Source organism: Taurulus bubalis (genome assembly GCF_910589615.1).
Source record: "Taurulus bubalis genome assembly, chromosome: 19".
Lineage (NCBI taxonomy): Eukaryota > Metazoa > Chordata > Actinopteri > Perciformes > Cottidae > Taurulus > Taurulus bubalis.
Window position 1 is genome coordinate 261,508 of NC_136607.1, and position 20,957 is coordinate 282,464.

The following is a 20,957-nucleotide window of genomic DNA, read 5'->3' on the forward strand; positions in this document are numbered from 1 at the left end:
CACTGAGTGAACCACATGGACCAGCGCAGCACACACACTAACCAGGAGAGAGGAACACGTGTCGCTTCTTCTGGTTTAATGAGCTTATCATATACTATACAATGACTCACTTTTTATATGGAAGGAGTTTGAAAAACAAACAAAACATCAACTCTGTTAAATTGGGTTTTACTAGTAACACACACTACAACTAATAATTATGATATATATGATTAGCTCAATATAAATAAGAGTATGAGATATCCATTCATGAGACAACAGAATAAACTAAAGCAGTATAAACATTTGGACCTGGATGGACGAGTGATGGAATAGAGGAAGAGGAGGAGGAGGAAGAAGAACCAACATGGGAAGAACAGGGGGAAGAGATGGGAAAAGGAGGAGGAGGAGGAGGAGGAGTCTGTTTGTTGACATCGGACAAAACCGAAAATCAGATGAGTGAAGACTAATGATAATAACTTAATTCCTCTCCGTCATCAAGACAGACAGCATTGGCGAAAGCTAAGGTAAAGCAGTCTGATGAGCATCCTCCTGCCGTGTGTGTGTCTGTCTGTCCACACTCTGCTCCGAGCTAGCGCTAGCCCACTAGCGATGGGAGCTAACGTCATAGCAGCCCACTAGCTGTGGGAGCTAACATCATAGCAGCCCACTAGCTGTGGGAGCTAACATCATAGCAGCCCACTAGCTGTGGGAGCTAACATCATAGCAGCCCACTAGCTGTGGGAGCTAACATCATAGCAGCCCACTAGCTGTGGGAGCTAACATCATAGCAGCCCACTAGCTGTGGGAGCTAACATCATAGCAGCCCACTAGCGGTGGGCGCAACCATCATAGCAGGGAAAGTCACCGTTAGCCAGAAGCTAATTCTTACAGTGAAATGCACCGGCACCCCGGGCGGCTCGCTAGAACAACCCGTGACTCGTTGGGCCGGCTGTGGGTGTGAGTGAGTAGCTGGTCCGTGTGTCTGGTGGTCAGCGGCTATCTGTTAGTTTGGTCAAAGTCAATACATGTTCATTGTAGCTCGCTAGGAAGCTAGCTAACTTCGTATCGGTGTCCCAGCATTCATAGCTGTGTGGTCAACTGGCCGATTGGTACCGTGATAAAGGTCGACACGGAGCCGAGGTCACTGCGTGTCCGCGGGGGTCCGTCACACTCGACCCTTAGTCCACACGTCCCTGTGGACGCAAAGTAACAGCTAGCCCCGTTAGCTGCTCAGTGTCTCCAGAGAGCTGCTCAGTGTCTCCAGAGAGCTGTTCAGTGTCTCCAGAGAGCTGCTCAGTGTCTCCAGAGAGCTGCTCAGTGTCTCCAGAGAGCTGCTCAGTGTCTCCAGAGAGCTAACTCAGTGTCTCCAGAGAGCTAACTGTTCAGTGTCTCCAAAGAGCTAACTGTTCAGTGTCTCCAAAGAGCTAACTGTTCAGTGTCTCCAAAGAGCTAACTGTTCAGTGTCTCCAGAGAGCTGCCCAGTGTCTCCAGAGAGCTAGCTGTTCAGTGTCTCCAGAGAGCTGCTCAGTGTCTCCAGAGAGCTAGCTGTTCAGTGTCTCCAGAGAGCTGTTCAGTGTCTCCAGAGAGCTGCTCAGTGTCTCCAGAGAGCTGCTCAGTGTCTCCAGAGAGCTAGCTGGTTGTGGTCAGGTCACAGACATGTCTCCTGTTACATTGTGTTTAGTCCAGACAGAAAACAAAGTCAGTTGTAGAACATCCTGTCATGACTGATCGTCATGAGTCCAGTCTGTTACTGGTGTGTATTGGTGTGTGTGTCACATGGTCCAGCAATAGCCCACCACACAGAACATTGGTCATGAGAACAATATAGATGAACCTTCCATGAAGGCTCCTGAAGTCAGAGTGGAACCCACCCTGACCTTCCTGTGATCCACTTCTCACCCTGTGTCCAGCAGATCCTCAGGACCAGCAGCAGATCCTCAGGACCCTGCTCTGCCGGTCCCTGATCTGAGCTGGAGAGGACGAGGCCAACATGGCAGCCAAAGCGGGAGACGACCCGGACAGCCTCATGACGCTGGCCACCGTCTTCTGCCTGAGGAACCTGAGGAAGACCATGTGCTACCAGGGCTTCAGGAGCAAGCTGAGTCTGCGCTCCGACATCTTCCTTCCCAGCGAAATCTGCGACAAGCTGGTCAACACGTACGTCACCGTGATGGGTCCTGAAATGACTTCTGTCAACATGGCCATGTTTGTCCCGATGTTCCAGGTTCCATGTTGTTTCCTTTTGTTGACCAGATACATGGAGCTGGTCCACACAGACAACAGCTTTGAACCAGAGGAAAGCTTCTTCCAGCTGTTCTCAGACCCCCGCAGCACCAGGCTGACCCGGGTCCAGCTGAGGGAAGACTTCGTACGCGACAGGGATCTGGAGGCCATTCAGAAGCAGGTGGGTCAAACACTATGTTCAGCCTTTCACGTTCCACCTCACCTCTGAGGAACCTCAACTAGAACACGTAGACTCAGAACCATGAGCTCATTACAACACTGCCATGGTACATGTTTGTTCAGCTGAGCAGAAGGTGCTCCTTACAGAGACTCTACTGAAGCCTTCTAGTTATCCAGTACGTTATGCATTTACATCACTTCAGTATGACAATTCACAAGAATCATGAATTGACAACTTGACATCACAGTCCACCGTCTCCTAGAGACTCTAGTATGACATCACATTGTACATAGATAGTATGCAGAGCTCCTCCTCCTCCTCCTCCTCCTCCTCCTCCTCTATAACTCCAGAGTGTTATAAAGTCACAACGTGTTTTTAGAATCAGAATCAGAAACCGTTTATTAACCAGGAATGTTTACACAAACAAGGAATGTTTCTAGGCGGAAGGTGCAAACGTTAGACATGAGACGTTAGACGAGACACACAACAATCAATGACAACAACAGTGCAGTGATATTAAAATCAATTATAATACGGGTAGATCAAATCCAGCATTCTGATTGGTTGAGAGTGAGTCACGAGGTGTAGTTTATTCAGCCATAAAGTACTGTACATTTAGAGCGTTCCATATCAGTGCACTTAAAAACAACAGGTAGATTTAAATTGCGCGACCGTTAGTTGTCATTTCAAGCTTGACAGTTAAAACATGTTGGTGTAAACTTTGATATTGTAACGCCCGCAGTAACGACTCAGACGTTGGTTTCCTTAACTTGCAGGTGTGTTGCTTGAGTGTTCACAGTATTGCAACGGGGCTCTTCGCTAACAGTAACGTTAGCTCAAACGGAACAGCTAACAAGCTCACGTAGCATCCCCCACACTAGCATAACGAACGACAACACACACATCACTTCCTCCCTAAAATTAGATGAGGAATGAAAAGGGTTGGACCACAAATTCGTGATAATTTCCAGTGAGACATAATTACGTCGGTAATTTCCCAACTATTTTGTGCTGAAAGGAAGCTTACTATTACTATTCATAAAGTCGCAGGTAGCCGTATTATAAAAGCAATAAGGTACGAGAGGCAGGAGGCCGCTGCGCGTCGGGCCTAACAACTCCCTTGAACTGTACATTATTGCACGACACAGTACTGCCTCGAGTATAAGTATAAGATAAAGTGCTCAGACAAACAGATAACGTTAATGTAAGTGTATGTTAAAGTTAAAGTGACATGTGTGTTTAAGGTAAAGTGCTTTACTCTCTCCTGCAGCTTAATGATGTGCTTTACTCTCCAGGACCTGATCGAGCTGCACCTCACCTACTGCAACAGCCTGTCCTCCCGCAGCCTGAAGACCCTGAGCTGCTTCCGGGAGACGCTAGTGTCTCTGTGCCTGTTCGGCTGCAGCCACATCTTCTACAGGAAGGGCGGCGCTCCGCTCGCCTGCAACGAGGACACGGAGGACGAGGACGAGGACGGCCCCGCCTCCCGCCAGGCGCTGGAGACGGACTTTAACTTCCAGGGCTTCAACCGGCTGCGGCTGCTCAACCTGGGGGGCCTGCCGGACGAGGTGGACGCCGAGGGCCTGCTGAGGCCCCTGAAGGCGCTCACCTCGCTGGACCTGTCCAACGTGCAGCTGCTGGGCACCGCCTTCCTCTCCCAGTGGAAGGACCGGCTGGCCTCACTGGTGCTCTACAACGTGGACCTGTCAGAGGAGCTGGTCAGCACAGTGGTGGAGATCACCCATCTCAGGTGAGGAGGGGGAGTGTACACGTATGTACACTATTATAATGATGTACACTATTATAATGATGTCATAAGTACATAATTATATGAGAGAGAGGGCTGTTCATGTACACGTATAATATTATTATTATTATTATACTGGTCCTGAAGTAGCGCTGCTAGCGGCTTCATTCAGACGCTGTTGTGGGACTACGGATAATATTATTTATATATATATATATATATATATAATATTATGAACCAGACACCATGGAGTTTGATGTTCCCACGTGTGTGGAGTTTGCACAACAAGTATAAAGCAGAACTAGTGGTTATTTCCATGGTGGATGAAGGAAACGGGAACTGTTTTACGGAGATAAGCCAGACGCAGTTCCTGGAGGAGTTTTCTGTGAAAGCATTAAATAAATCACTTTCATTGATGTACAGCTTTGAATCAGTGGATTAAAGCAACGGTCTGGATGTTCTTCTAACATAACTGTTCCCTCTGCAGTCAGTATCATAACATAACTGTTCCCTCTGCCAGTAGTCCCTTGAAGCTGTGATTGGTGCTCTCGTTCCTCAGAGCTGTGATTGGTGCTCTCGTTCCTCAGAGCTGTGATTGGTGCTCTCGTTCCTCAGAGCTGTGATTGGTGCTCTCGTTCCTCAGAGCTGTGATTGGTGCTCTCGTTCCTCAGGCACCTGGACGTCTCGCGGGAGAGCCGGCGGACCTCTAAGTTCAAGATGACCAGGAAGATCCTGACGGCCGTGGCTCAGCGCCTGCTGCACCTGGTGTCTCTGGACGTGTCGGGTCACATCCTGCTGGACAACTGCACGGTGCCACACTTTGAGGAGGCTCTGGGTCGGCCCAGGTGGGTCAGCGGCTCCGGGGCGCCGGTCTTTCAGATGAACGACGAGCTTCTAAGCAGCCGCTTCTAAGCAGCCGGCCGCTTCTTGTCTTTCAGCACGGAGCCCTGCAAGAGCAGCATCTCTCCTCTGCAGGAGCTGAAGAGGCCGCTGCAGTTCCTGGGCCTGTACGACACCACGCTGTGTAACGTGACCCACATCCCTGCCTACAAGGTGCTGTCCTGATGGCCCACAATGCAGCGTGTCAGGCTCTTCCTGGCTGTTGTCCATGAAGCTAGCATGTGGAGCAAGTGCACAGATGAATACAGCTGTGTGTTGTCTCTCTCAGGTGACCGGGTCAAAGAATGAAGAGCAGGTCCTGAACGCCATCGAGGCCTACACGGAGTTCCGGCCTGAGCTGGCCCACAGAGCCATCAACCAGCTGTTTGACATCGCCAGGATCCAGCACTGCAGCCAGCTGCTGCGGGCGCTGCAGGTAGGAGGCGTGGCCGCGGGGCGCTGTGCCGCGTCCGCTGTGCCGCGCTCACCACTCTTCTGTGTGCTTTCAGCTGGTCATAGCGGCGCTGAAGTGCCACAAGTACGACAAGAGCATCCAGGTGACGGGCAGCGCGGCGCTGTTCTACCTCACCAACACGGACTACCGCAGCGACCAGAGCGTCCGGCTGCGGAGGGACGTCATCCAGGTGGTGCTGAACGGCATGGAGCAGTACCAGGAGGTCACGGTGAGGCCAAGCGGGTCCAGACGGTCCACGTTACGTCTAGCTGTGAAGCATTGTATAAATGTATAGATACAAGTATAATACTTCACGTCTAGCTGTGAAGTATTATACTTTTATATAAATATAGATATATAAATTAGGGCTGGGCACGTTAACGCGTTAAAAACGTGTTGACGCAGCAAACTATTAACGGCGTTAACTTGTTTTTTTTTGTTTTTGCATGGGAGGGGCTTAATGCTGCCGCACACAGGTGCTGCACTTTAAATCTGCGCGCACTTCCACAGCCTCAGCGACGGGCTTGCTGAATAACGCCTCACTATACACGGTTGTTATGTCATGGAAATCCATTGGTCATAATGTGTATGAACCCTGTTATATGTGGCTTTACTATATGGCATCCTAAATGGAATCGGACCTGGACCTGGTGCTGGACCTGGATCCTGGATCCTGGTGCTGGATCCTGGTCCTGGATCCTGGTGCTGGTCCTGGGTCCTGGTCCTGGTCCCAGTCCTTAACCCCTGTCCCCTCCAGGTCCAGAGGAACTGCTGCCTGACTCTGTGTAACTTCAGCATCCCAGAGGAGCTGGAGTTCCAGTACAGCCGGGTCAACCAGCTGCTGCTGAAGATCCTGGAGCCGACCCGGCAGGACGAGTCCATCCAGAGGATCGCCGTGCACCTCTGCAACGCTCTGGTCTGCCAGGTGGACAACCACCACAAGGAGGCCGTGGGCAAGATGGGGTTCGTCAAGGTGACCTTGAGATGAGCTTCACACTCACAACGGTCCTGGACCTGGTCCTCTGGTCCTGGTCCTCTGGTCCTGGACCCGGACCTGGTCCTGGACCTGGTCCTGTTCCTCTGGTCCTGGACCCGGACCTGGTCCTGACAGATGGCCTTAACAAATGTACTTAGTTCTACCTAACCTGTTGTTTCCTCCTTACAGACCATGTTGAATTTAATCCAGAAGAAGCTACAGGACAGGATGGTGAGTTTCTTTATCCTCATAATAACACACGTGTGTCTCAGTCCAACATGGCCGTCCTGAAGGTTGTGTGTTTGCGTCCCTCAGTGTGACCAGGTGATGGAGTTCTCCTGGAGCGCTCTGTGGAACATCACCGACGAGACGCCCGACAACTGCCAGATGTTCCTCAACTGCCGGGGCATGAGCCTCTTCCTGGAGTGTCTCCAGGTGAAGTGGTCTTTACTAACACTAGAGTCCTCAACCATGAAGTGGTCTTTACTAACACTAGAGTCCTCAACCATGAAGTGGTCTTTACTAACACTAGAGTCCTCAACCATGAAGTGGTCTTTACTGGACTAGAGTCCTCAACCATGAAGTGGTCTTTACTGGACTAGAGTCCTCAACCATGAAGTGGTCTTTACTCACACTAGAGTCCTCAACCATGAAGTGGTCTTTACTAACACTAGAGTCCTCAACCATGAAGTGGTCTTTACTAACACTAGAGTCCTCAACCATGAAGTGGTCTTTACTCACACTAGAGTCCCCAGCAGACCTCCATGGTACAGTGAAGTGGTCTTTGGTCTCCTGGTAGTTCCTCTGTGATAACGTGCCTCTCTTCTCGTTTCTGACTCCAGGAGTTTGCAGACAAGCAGGAGCTTCACCGCAACATGTTGGGTCTGTTAGGGAACGTTGCTGAGGTGAAGGCTCTGAGGCCTCAGCTGCTCACGCCCCAATTCATCTCTGTGTTCAGGTAAGAGAACTAAAGTAACACATAACCCAGTTCATCTGTGTTCAGGTAAGAGAACTAAAGTAACACATAACCCAGTTCATCTGTGTTCAGGTAAGAGAACTAAAGTAACACATAACCCAGTTCATCTGTGTTCAGGTAAGAGAACTAAAGTAACACATAACCCAGTTCATCTGTGTTCAGGTAAGAGAACTAAAGTAACACATAACCCAGTTCATCTCTTCTGTGTTCAGGTAAAATACAAAAAACACTGCAATAATATGAGACATAATAGAAAAACAATAAAATGTACAATCAAAATATGGTAAACAAACAAATAAGTGTTTTTTTTTATTGAGCACATTTCATTGTCTGCCTACAAAGAACGAGAGCGCGCACGCACGCACGCACACACACACACACACACACACACACACACACGCACACACACACACACACACACACACACACACACACCCCCTCTTCAGTGGTCGTTCCAGCTCCCCCTCAGACCCCTGTGGTGGCGCTGTAGAGCCCATGTGAGATGGCATGTGACCGTGTTGTGTCTGTTGGTGCGTCACCACTGGAACAGATACTGGTGGAATGTCATGTTATATCCGTTATGTCATGTTATGTCATGTTATATCCGTTATGTCATGTCCTGTTATATCCGTTATGTCCTGTTATATCCGTTATGTCATGTTATATCCATTATGTCATGTTATATCCGTTATGTCCTGTTATGTCCTGTTATATCCATTATGTCATGTTATATCCATTATGCCATGTTATATCCGTTATGTCATATCCGTTATGTCCTGTTATGTCCTGTTATATCCGTTATGTCATGTTATATCCGTTATGTCCTGTTATATCCGTTATGTCCTGTTATGTCATGTTATATCCGTTATGTCATGTTATATCCGTTATGTCATGTTATGTCCGTTATGTCATGTTATGTCATGTTATGTCCTGTTATGTCATGTTATATCCGTTATGTCCTGTTATATCCGTTATGTCATGTTATGTCATGTTATATCCGTTATGTCCTGTTATGTCCGTTATGTCCTGTTATGTCCTGTTATATCCGTTATGTCCTGTTATGTCACGTTATATCCGTTATGTCTTGTTATATCCGTTATGTCATGTTATATCCGTTATGTCATGTTATGTCCGTTATGTCCTGTTATGTCATGTTATGTCATGTTATGTCCTGTTATGTCCTGTTATATCTGTTATGTCCTGTTATGTCATGTTATGTCCTGTTATGTCCTGTTATATCTGTTATGTCCTGTTATGTCATGTTATATCCGTTATGTTCTGTTATATCCGTTTTGTCCTGTTATATCCGTTATGTCATGTTATATCCGTTATGTCATGTTATATCCGTTATGTCCTGTTATATCCGTTTTGTCCTGTTATATCCGTTATGTCATGTTATATCTGTTATGTCATGTTATGTCCGTTATGTCTTGTTATGTCCTGTTATGTCCTGTTATATCCGTTATGTCATGTTATGTCATGTTATATCTGTTTTGTCCTGTTATGTCATGTTATATCCGTTATGTCCTGTTATGTCATGTTATGTCCTGTTATGTCATGTTATATCCGTTATGTTCTGTTATGTCCTGTTATATCCGTTATGTCACGTTATATCTGTTATGTCTTGTTATATCCGTTATGTCATGTTATGTCCGTTATGTCATGTTATGTCCGTTATGTCCTGTTATGTCCTGTTATATCTGTTATGTCCTGTTATGTCATGTTATATCCGTTATGTTCTGTTATGTCCTGTTATATCCGTTATGTCATGTTATATCCGTTATGTCCTGTTATGTCATGTTATATCCGTTATGTCCTGTTATATCCGTTATGTCATGTTATATCCGTTATGTCATGTTATGTCCGTTATGTCCTGTTATATCCGTTATGTCATGTTATGTCCGTTATGTCATGTTATATCTGTTATGTCCTGTTATGTCATGTTATATCCGTTATGTCCTGTTATGTCATGTTATGTCCTGTTATGTCATGTTATATCCGTTATGTTCTGTTATGTCCTGTTATATCCGTTATGTCATGTTATATCCGTTATGTCATGTTATATCCGTTATGTCCTGTTATATCCGTTATGTCCTGTTATGTCCCGTTATGTCCTGTTATGTCATGTTATATCCGTTATGTCCTGTTATATCCGTTATGTCCTGTTATGTTATGTTATATCCGTTATGTCCTGTTATATCCGTTATGTCCTGTTATATCCGTTATGTCATGTTATGTCATGTTGTATCCGTTATGTCATGTTATATCCGTTATGTCCTGTTATGTCATGTTATATCCGTTATGTCCTGTTATATCCGTTATGTCATGTTATATCCGTTATGTCCTGTTATATCCGTTATGTCCTGTTATATCCGTTATGTCCTGTTATATCCGTTATGTCCTGTTATGTCCTGTTATATCCGTTATGTCCGTTATGTCCTGTTATGTCCTGTTATGTCCCGTTATGTCATGTTATATCCGTTATGTCCTGTTATATCTGTTATGTCCTGTTATGTTATGTTATATCCGTTATGTCCTGTTATATCCGTTATGTCATGTTATATCCGTTATGTCATGTTATATCCGTTATGTCCTGTTATGTCCTGTTATATCCGTTATGTCCTGTTATATCCGTTATGTCATGTTATATCCGTTATGTCCTGTTATGTCATGTTATATCCGTTATGTCATGTTATATCCGTTATGTCCTGTTATATCCGTTATGTCCTGTTATATCCGTTATGTCCTGTTATATCCGTTATGTCCTGTTATATCCGTTATGTCCTGTTATGTCCTGTTATGTCCTGTTATATCCGTTATGTCCTGTTATATCCGTTATGTCCTGTTATGTCCTGTTATGTCCTGTTATGTCATGTTATATCCGTTATGTCCTGTTATATCCGTTATGTCATGTTATATCCGTTATGTCCTGTTATATCCGTTATGTCCTGTTATATCCGTTATGTCCTGTTATGTCCTGTTATATCCGTTATGTCCGTTATGTCCTGTTATGTCCTGTTATGTCCCGTTATGTCATGTTATATCCGTTATGTCCTGTTATATCTGTTATGTCCTGTTATGTTATGTTATATCCGTTATGTCCTGTTATATCCGTTATGTCATGTTATATCCGTTATGTCCTGTTATATCCGTTATGTCCTGTTATGTCCTGTTATATCCGTTATGTCCTGTTATATCCGTTATGTCCTGTTATATCCGTTATGTCCTGTTATGTCCTGTTATATCCGTTATGTCATGTTATATCCGTTATGTCCTGTTATGTCCTGTTATATCCGTTATGTCCTGTTATATCCGTTATGTCCTGTTATGTCCTGTTATATCCGTTATGTCCTGTTATATCCGTTATGTCCTGTTATATCCGTTATGTCCTGTTATGTCCTGTTATATCCGTTATGTCCTGTTATGTCCTGTTATATCTGTTATGTCCTGTTATATCCGTTATGTCCTGTTATGTCCTGTTATATCCGTTATGTCATGTTATATCCGTTATGTCCTGTTATGTCCTGTTATATCCGTTATGTCCTGTTATATCCGTTATGTCATGTTATATCTGTTATGTCCTGTTATATCCGTTATGTCCTGTTGTATCCGTTATGTCATGTTATATCCGTTATGTCCTGTTATATCCGTTATGTCCTGTTATGTCATGTTATATCCGTTATGTCATGTTATATACGTTATGTCCTATTATGTCATTTATATCCGTTATGTCATGTTATATCTGTTATGTCCTGTTATATCCGTTATGTCCTGTTGCATAGCGATGAGGAGTTCACATGCTGCACACAGAACCACACGCATGTTGCGCTCCTCACTGGAGCCGCATGACGAGGCTTCAGAACCAAACCGTTCTAGCTCCACTAAACAGAGTGTAGCTCGGTGGTTTCCTGTGAGCTGTGTGTGACGGCCCTGTTTGATGCTTCGTCAGCAACCTGCTGGACAGCAAGGCAGACGGGATCGAGGTGTCCTACAACGCGTGCGGCGTTCTGTCTCACATCGTGTTCGACGGGCCGGACGTCTGGGCCATGGAGGAGCCGCTCAGGGACGCCGTGATGGACAAGATGTGGGACGCCATCCAGAGCTGGGACGTCAGCTCCCGCCGCAACATCAACTACAGGTGACCGTCATAGTGATCAAGTTATGACATGATCACTACACATGATACCAAACATCAACTACAGGAGGAATATTATTTACAGGGTTCAAACCTGTGTAAAAAGCTGTGTGTGTATGAGTAGTGTTGTATAGAAGCTGTGTACATGAGTAGTGTTGTATAGAAGCTATGTACATGAGTAGTGTTGTATAGAAGCTGTGTACATGAGTAGTGTTGTATAGAAGCTGTGTACATGAGTAGTGTTGTATAGAAGCTGTGTACATGAGTAGTGTTGTATAGAAGCTGTGTACATGAGTAGTGTTGTATAGAAGCTGTGTACATGAGTAGTGTTGTATAGAAGCTGTGTACATGAGTAGTGTTGTATAGAAGCTGTGTACATGAGTAGTGTTGCATAGAAGCTGTGTACATGGGTAGTGTTGTATAGAAGCTGTGTGTACATGGGTAGTGTTGTATAGAAGCTGTGTGTACATGGGTAGTGTTGTATAGAAGCTGTGTTGTACATGGGTAGTGTTGTATAGAAGCTGTGTTGTACATGGGTAGTGTTGTATAGAAGCTGTGTGTACATGGGTAGTGTTGTATAGAAGCTGTGTGTACATGGGTAGTGTTGTATAGAAGCTGTGTGTACATGGTAGTGTTGTATAGAAGGTGTGTGTACATGGTAGTGTTGTATAGAAGGTGTGTGTACATGGTAGTGTTGTATAGAAGGTGTGTGTACATGGTAGTGTTGTATAGAAGCTGTGTGTACATGGTAGTGTTGTATAGAAGCTGTGTGTACATGGTAGTGTTGTATAGAAGCTGTGTGTACATGGTAGTGTTGTATAGAAGCTGTGTGTACATGGTAGTGTTGTATAGAAGCTGTGTGTACATGGTAGTGTTGTATAGAAGCTGTGTGTACATGGTAGTGTTGTATAGAAGCTGTGTGTACATGGTAGTGTTGTATAGAAGCTGTGTGTACATGGTAGTGTTGTATAGAAGCTGTGTGTACATGGTTGTGTTGTATAGAAGCTGTGTGTACATGGGTAGTGTTGTATAGAAGCTGTGTGTACATGGGTAGTGTTGTATAGAAGCTGTGTGTACATGGGTAGTGTTGTATAGAAGCTGTGTTTACATGGGTAGTGTTGTATAGAAGCTGTGTGTACATGGTAGTGTTGTATAGAAGCTGTGTGTGGTTCCCTCCTTAACGCTGACTCGTTGTGCTCAGGTCCTTCGAGCCCATCCTGCGGCTGCTTCCTCAGAGCATCGCCCCGGTCAGCCAGCACTGGGCCACGTGGGCGCTGTTCAACCTGGTGTCTGTTTACCGTGAGTATCCTGCTCACAGCACCGTACACCATGATAATGATACGCTGGTACTTCTTCAGCACTGAGTAAGCTGTAACGTTTTCTTAATCTAACTTGGGATATTTTAAAATCCTAATAATATAACATAAAAAATTAGCATTTGTCTTTACTCTTCATCCTTTATTCGTCTACACACATTACAGTTTGTTATTTCCAACATTGGCATAATGCTCACAATCTGTCTCTTTTAATTCATTTCTGTTCCGCAGCAAGCAAGTATTGTCCCCTGCTGATAAAGGAAGGAGGAATCAGTCTTCTAGAGAAGGTTCTGGAGCTGGAGAGCTCTCATCCAGAAACCAAGGACATGGCCAGGTGAGACTGAGCAGAGAAAGTGTTAACCTTGTGTGTGTTGCTAGGTAGAGAGGGATGACACGTCTGTGGCCTCTGCGTTGTGTTGGCAGTGGACATCACTTAGGGGAGGCCACTCGTGCCAATAGTTTGAGCCACAAAGGCCATCAAGTACAACATAAAACCATGATTTTGAGTCCACGGAGATGTAGAATTTAACGTGGAGGGTTGGTTTGGGTCATGTGACGTTGTGTGAGGTGCTCACAGTCCGTGGGCTTCCTCCAGTTTGGAGAAACACAGCAAAGCCATAGACTGGATGACATGGGTCCTGTTCCACTGAAACGCTGCTGATGGTTGATCGTTAAACTCCTGGGACCATGCCGTCCCTCTGGATTTGGTCTTGGCACATGACTCCCATGACTTAACCCAGAGGCCTGTGCACGGTTAGCGGTAGCATCAGCTGCTAACCCTGGGCAGATTCCCTTAGGCTGACTGCTCCTCTCGACACGCAGTAGACTGTGAAGACTATGCATGCATAGAGAAGATTATACATGGAGGTCCGTTCATTCAGTGTGGGGATATTGTGTTGGCTTCCAGCCGGTCATTCCTCCTGAAGCCAGAGAAGGCGCTCTTTATTTAAGATGAGGCGCCCTGCCTATAACATGCTGTTGGACCCCTTGATATGGCTGCAACACGAGTTAGCTTTTGAAGTCCTGCTAATATCATACATCTGCTATTGGACTCCTGCGTTGTCTGTGTTTGTTCTCACTACAAGCGAGCTGAGATCAGACCAACTAGCTTGTGGACTTAACATCCAGACCAACTAAAGCAGAGGAAGCACCCTAAATAGCATTTGTACACAAACCTCACCTTTTTTAATGGTGTTTAAGAAGTGGACAGTGCCTAACCCTTAGCTAACGTGTTACATATTGAATGTTGACAGTGGCTAACCCTTAGCTAACGTGTTACATATTGAATGTTGACAGTGGCTAACCCTTAGCTAACGTGTTACATATTGAATGTTGACAGTGGCTAACCCTTAGCTAACGTGTTACATATTGAATGTTAACAGTGGCTAACCCTTAGCTAACGTGTTACATATTGAATGTTCACAGTACCTAACCCTTAGCTAACGTGTTACATATTGAATGTTGACAGTGGCTAACCCTTAGCTAACATGTTACATATTGAATGTTGACAGTAGCTAACGTGTTACATATTGAATGTTGACAGTAGCTAACCCTCAGCTAACGTGTTACATATTGAATGTTGACAGTGTCTAACCCTCAGCTAACGTGTTACATATTACATTTTGACAGTGGCTAGCCCTTAGCTAACATGCTACATGTTGAATGTTGACAGTACCTAACCCTCAGCTAACGTGCTACATATTGAATATTGACAGTAGCTAACCCTTAGCTAACGTGTTACATATTGAATGTTGACAGTGCCTAACCCTCAGCTAACGTGTTAAATATTGAATGTTGACAGTAGCTAACCCTTAGCTAACGTGTTACATATTGAGTGTTGACAGTAGCTAACCCTTAGCTAACGTGTTACATATTGAATGTTGACAGTGGCTAACCCTTAGCTAATGTGTTACATATTGAATGTTCACAGTACCTAACCCTTAGCTAACGCGTTACATATTGAATGTTGACAGTGCCTAACCCTTTGCTAACGTGTTACATATTGAATGTTGACAGTGCCTAACCCTTTGCTAACGTGTTACATATTGAATGTTGACAGTACCTAACCCTTAGCTAACGTGTTACATATTGAATGTTCACAGTACCTAACCCTTAGCTAACGCGTTACATATTGAATGTTGACAGTGCCTAACCCTCAGCTAACGTGTTACATATTGAATGTTGACAGTGCCTAACCCTTAGCTAACGTGTTACATATTGAATGTTGACAGTACCTAACCCTTAGCTAACGTGTTACATATTGAATGTTGACAGTACCTAACCCTTAGCTAGCGTGTTACATATTTAATGTTCACAGCACCTAACCCTTAGCTAACGCGTTGCATATTGAATGTTGACAGTGCCTAACCCTTAGCTAACGTGTTGCATATTGAATGTTGACAGTACCTAACCCTTAGCTAATGTGTTACATATTGAATGTTGACAGTACCTAACCCTTAGCTAATGTGTTACATATTGAATGTTCACAGTACCTAACCCTTACCAAACACGTTACATATTGAATGTTGACAGTACCTAACCCTTAGCTAATGTGTTACATATTGAATGTTCACAGTACCTAACCCTTAGCAAACACGTTGCATATTGAATGTTGACAGTAGCTAACCCTTAGCTAACGTGTTACATATTGAATGTTGACAGTACCTAACCCTTGGCTAACGCGTTACATATTGAATGTTGACAGTGGCTAACCCTTAGCTAACGTGTTACATATTGAATGTTTTCAGCAAAGTGATGGAGCAGTGTGAAACCTTCAAAGAAGACCCCATGGAGACCAGTCAAGGCCAGGAGGTGAACTCTGGACAAAGAGGTTGAGTCACAGGAGCCACGACTCATCAACCCAACCGACCTGAGGCCCCGCCCACTTTCATCACCACAAGGGCATCGTGTGCATTATTATTATCTTATCATCTTACTATGTTGTAGAGCAGAAATGTGTCTCTGACCCTCTTCACAGCCGTTTGGACAAACTGTGTGTGTGTGTGTGTGTGTGTGTGCGCGTGTGTGGGTCTCAATGATTGTTATATATGTAAATATTCTCTGTTTATCTCTTCCTTTTACTGTGTGTATGTTTTATAATGTAACTGTAAACACTCATAACGTTACTCTATATTTAAATTTGTTTAGGTTTGACTGGCATGTGGTCAGTGCTAAGAAACTATATCCAGAACACCCAGTCATTCATATGTAGTCCTTTAGTCCTGGATTCTCTGTTGGGTAAAGGATTATTTAGATCTGTCTGTTTTTAATGACCTGATTCTGTTGATTCTTCTTATTGGAAGTAACTCCACTTGATGTGGCCAAACGTACGAGACCCTGCAGGTCCCACACAGCCAGGTGCTTAAAGAAAAGCTTCTCCCAGTTTGGGGAGGACTGACCTCAACCCTTCCACTGGGAGGGACTGGAGCCCGTGACTGGACCTCCCTGGTGCTTTACTATGTAAAACCAGGAGCGGGCCCAGTGTCAACGATCACATGAAGAGGGCTGCACCCATTCTCAAGCGTAAAGTCATGGTGGGCTATCAGGGTCAGAACCCTCCTGCTGGAGTCAGAGCGTTGAAGTAAGGGCAGCTTGTCACCAGTGGTGCTCTGCTGGTGTTGACCTTTCACCCTGCTGAAGCTCAGCGGTGAAGAAGGAGACGTGTAAATGTTCCGTCAGCCTCTGGACTGGTACGCTCTGTGCAGCCTGATGCCAGACGTGACGTCCTTATGTTTAAGGCTCAAATGAAGCTGATCTGTCTCAGATATGGATACCTCACATGGAGGGAGGCGGTGGGCACTGAACATAGATACACATGTGGGTCCTTTCCTGCAAGTTGAAACACACACACAGAAACCTGCTCATCAAAACGTTAAACCTCAGTTTACCTTGAAGATAACTCTAATTGGTTTATTCACAGCGTGGCTCTGAGGTCATGGACACGACCTCTGAATGAGGACATTGTTCTGTAAACATTCACAATAAATGTCCCACTTGGCTGTCAACGGCAGTGTCTTGAATTTCTACATTTTTAGCTCCGTCATATTCAATATATCTTCAGAGCAGTGAGGCGTGGCTAACACCCGCCATGTAGAAATGTGTTGTAATGACCCGTCAATCATGAAGTGTGCATCGTAGTTTGGTTGAGAGGTCATGTGATGGAGTAGAGGTCTGCTTTCTATCCTGAGAGGAGTCTGGCCCTCAGAGGACCGTTATGTACTCTAATGCTTCAGTGAGATCCAAAAAGCTTTCTTATTCAAGTCTCCTTGCCTTACAGTGTAGAATGACAAGTCTTCTACACTCACTCTATTGCAACATGATACCGGGTTCATTCTCCTCCTCGTTGTAGTTTTATCATTTCCTGTCACCTTTGCCTCAGAAATATTTCCATTACTGATTAATCACATATACCGTTACAGTCCAGATCCCAAAGATATTCCACTTCCACGTTTCTGTCTCAACACGGTTCACTGCACGCACTCTGTAGATGAGTTCTAGGTCGAGCTACAGGGGTCCATCTGGGTTTAAGGAGTGAAGGCAGTGCTGGTTCTGGATGCCAGGAGTGTAACAGTCATGCCAGCAGAGGAACCTTCATCCTCCCTTTCTGCAAGGAACGTCCAGCAGGGGTTCTGCTCCCTGTCACAGGGTTGGTTCTGATGAACAGGTGTGCTGCTGCACAGGGTTGGTTCTGATGAACAGGTGTGCTGCTGCACAGAGTTTGTTCTGATGAACAGGTGTGCTGCTGCACGCTGTTGGTTCTGATGAACAGGTGTGCTGCTGCACGCTGTTGGTTCTGATGAACAGGTGTGCTGCTGCATGGTGTTGGTTCTGATGAACAGGTGTGCTGCTGCACGCTGTTGGTTCTGATGAACTGGTGTGCTGCTGCACGCTGTTGGTTCTGATGAACAGGTGTGCTGCTGCACAGGGTTGGTTCTGATGAACAGGTGTGCTGCTGCATGGTGTTGAAGTCGTTGCCCGCTGACTGATTGATTTCCTGTTTCTCATGTACAGTTTTTCTTTAATTATTGGAATCTGGTTGGTACAGCTCTACTTCTATTGCTCCTTCACCGTCATGGTGGAAATGAATTTTCAAGTAGGCCGTGGTGTGACACGTGGACATGACGAGCATTTACAATTCCGTCTTAGATGATCAAAACTATATCTGTTGTTCGTTTAAATACCGTGGAGAAAGTAGACTTTGAATCGGACATCTTGCTCCTTCATCACATTCTTTCTCTTCTTTCTAATTTGAAGTCATCAAATGTCTCAAGAAATGATGTGTAGAGCTGAAAAAGAAACCCATGGATGTCGGTGACGACAGTACTGTTGAGGGTTGACTGTTATTTATGAAGATGTATGTGAATAAGAAAATGGTTAAAGTGTTTCAGATTTCTTCTTATTTCATGTTTCTGAAGACTGTCGACACTCTGTTACTGATCTCTTTTGTAACTGCTGTGTAATCCAAAATGGAGTGAAAAATATTTGATCCAAACATGATGAAATTCCAGTTTTTCCTGCTCTGAAAAGAGCCATTAGTGTAACGATATGAATAAGCAATAAAGGTGGAGTGGTGAAAATGTGAATCTTCTGTTGTCCTCTCAGGTTCTTAATGAACTGTTGAACCCTCTAATGCCTCCTGTGTGCCACACTGCTGTCCTCTGGGGCAAAAGGACCCCGTCTGGTTTGACTGTTATTTCAAGCATAAAGTAGAAATTGTCAATCAATTCTGTTTTCCACCTTTAGTCTCACTCCAGTCCAACCCATTAGCACACATTTCTCTTTGTTTTGGGACTTTAGGGCCAATAGACCTCGTTTATAAAGGTATACCCTGTATAACCAGGGTCTCTACAGTAGATACCTGTCCATAGGGTCTCTAGTAGATACCTGTCCATAACCAGGGTCTCTACAGTAGATACTTGTCCATAACCAGGTCTCTAGTGTAGATAACTGTCCATAACCAGGGTCTCTAGTGTAGATACCTGTCCATAACCAGGGTCTATAGTGTAGATACCTGTCCATAACCAGGGTCTCTACAGTAGATACTTGTCCATAACCAGGTCTCTAGTGTAGATAACTGTCCATAACCAGGGTCTCTAGTGTAGATACCTGTCCATAACCAGGGTCTATAGTGTAGATACCTGTCCAAAACCAGGGTCTCTACAGTAGATACCTGTCCATAGGCTCTCTAGTAGATACCTGTCCATAACAAGGGTCTCTACAGTAGATACCTGTCCATAACCAGGGTCTCTATAGTAGATACCTGTCCATAACCAGGGTCTACAGTAGATACCTGTCCATAGGTTCTCTACAGTAGAAACCGGTCCATAACAAGGGTCTCTCGTAGATACCTGTCGATAATCAGGGTCTCTACAGTAGATAACTGTCCATAACCAGGGTCTGTACAGTAGATACCTGTCCATAACCAGGGTCTCTAGTGTAGATACCTATCCATAACCAGGGTCTCTACAGTAGAAACCTGTCCATAGGGTCTCTACAGTAGAAACCGGTCCATAACAAGGGTCTCTAGTAGATACCTGTCGATAATCAGGGTCTCTACAGTAGATAACTGTCCATAACCAGGGTCTCTACAGTAGATACCTGTCCATAGGGTCTCTAGTAGATACCTGTCCATAACCAGGGCTTGTGCAGTAGATACCTGTCCATAACCAGGGTCTCTACAGTAGATACCTGTCCATAACCAGGGTCTCTAGTGTAAATACCTGTCCATAGCCAGGGTCTGTACAGTAGATACCTGTCGATAATCAGGGTCTCTACAGTAGATAACTGTCCATAACCAGGGTCTCTACAGTAGATACCTGTCCATAACCAGGGTCTACATTAGATACCTGTTTATAGGGTCTCTAGTAGATACCTGTCCAAAACCAGGGTCTCTACAGTAGATACCTGTCCATAACCAGGTTCTCTACAGTAGACACCTGTCCATAACCAGGGTCTCTAGTGTAGACACCTGTCCATAACCAGGGTCTCTACAGTATATACCTGTCCATAACCAGGGTCTGTACATTAGATACCTATCCATAACCAGGGTCTACAGTAGATACCTGTCCATAGGGTCTCTAGTAGATACCTGTCCATAACCAGGGCTTGTGCAGTAGATACCTGTCCATAACCAGGGTCTCTACAGTAGATACCTGTCGATAATCAGGGTCTCTACAGTAGATAACTGTCCATAACCAGGGTCTCTACAGTAGATACCTGTCCATAGGGTCTCTAGTAGATACCTGTCGATAATCAGGGTCTCTACAGTAGATACCTGTCCATAACCAGGGTCTCTACAGTAGATACCTGTCCATAACCAGGGTCTACAGTAGATACCTGTCCATTGGGTCTCTAGTAGATACCTGTCCATAACCAGGGTCTCTACAGTAGATACCTGTCCATAACCAGGGTCTCTACAGTAGAAACCTGTCCTTAACCAGGGTCTCTACAGTAGATATCTGTCGATAGGGTCTCTAGTAGATACCTGTCCATAACCAGGGTCTCTACAGTAGAAACCTGTCCATAACCAGGGTCTCTAGTAGATACCTGTCCATAACCAGGGTCTCTACAGTAGATACCTGTCCATAACCAGGGTCTGTACAGTAGATACCTCTCCATAACCAGGGTCTCTACGGTAGATACCTGTCCATAACCAGGGTCTCTACGGTAGATACCTGTCCATAACCAGGGTCTCTACAGTAGATACCTGTTTATAGGGTCTCTAGTAGATACCTGTCCAAAACCAGGGTCTCTACAGTAGATACCTGTCCATAACCAGGGTCTCTACAGTAGATACCTGTCCATAACCAGGGTCTCTAGTGTAGACACCTGTCCATAACCAGGGTCTCTACAGTATATACCTGTCCATAACCAGGGTCCTACATTAGATACCTATCCATAACCAGGGTCTACAGTAGATACCTGTCCATAGGGTCTCTACAGTGGAAACCGGTCCATAACAAGGGTTTCTAGTCGATACCTGTCCATAACCAGGGTCTACATTAGATACCTGTTTATAGGGTCTCTAGTAGATACCTGTCCATAACCAGGGTCTCTACAGTAGATACCTGTCCATAACCAGGGTCTCTA

General features: G+C 45.0%; 1 protein-coding gene across 1 annotated transcript; it reads left to right on the forward strand.

Annotated features, from left to right (window-relative positions):
- Positions 1-1,972: 1,972 nt before the first annotated feature.
- On the forward strand, positions 1,973-17,401 carry zer1 (zyg-11 related, cell cycle regulator; the record flags this gene model as incomplete). Its single annotated transcript, XM_079235039.1, has 15 exons — positions 1,973-2,139; positions 2,236-2,386; positions 3,682-4,136; positions 4,805-4,978; positions 5,072-5,186; positions 5,302-5,448; positions 5,522-5,695; positions 6,224-6,439; positions 6,632-6,673; positions 6,758-6,877; positions 7,285-7,400; positions 11,368-11,556; positions 12,755-12,852; positions 13,101-13,203; positions 15,617-17,401. The coding sequence occupies 15 exons, from the start codon at positions 1,973-1,975 to the stop codon at positions 15,702-15,704; spliced, it is 2,355 nt and encodes a 784-aa protein (XP_079091165.1). The 3' UTR covers positions 15,705-17,401.
- Between the last annotated feature and the right edge of the window lie 3,556 nt (positions 17,402-20,957).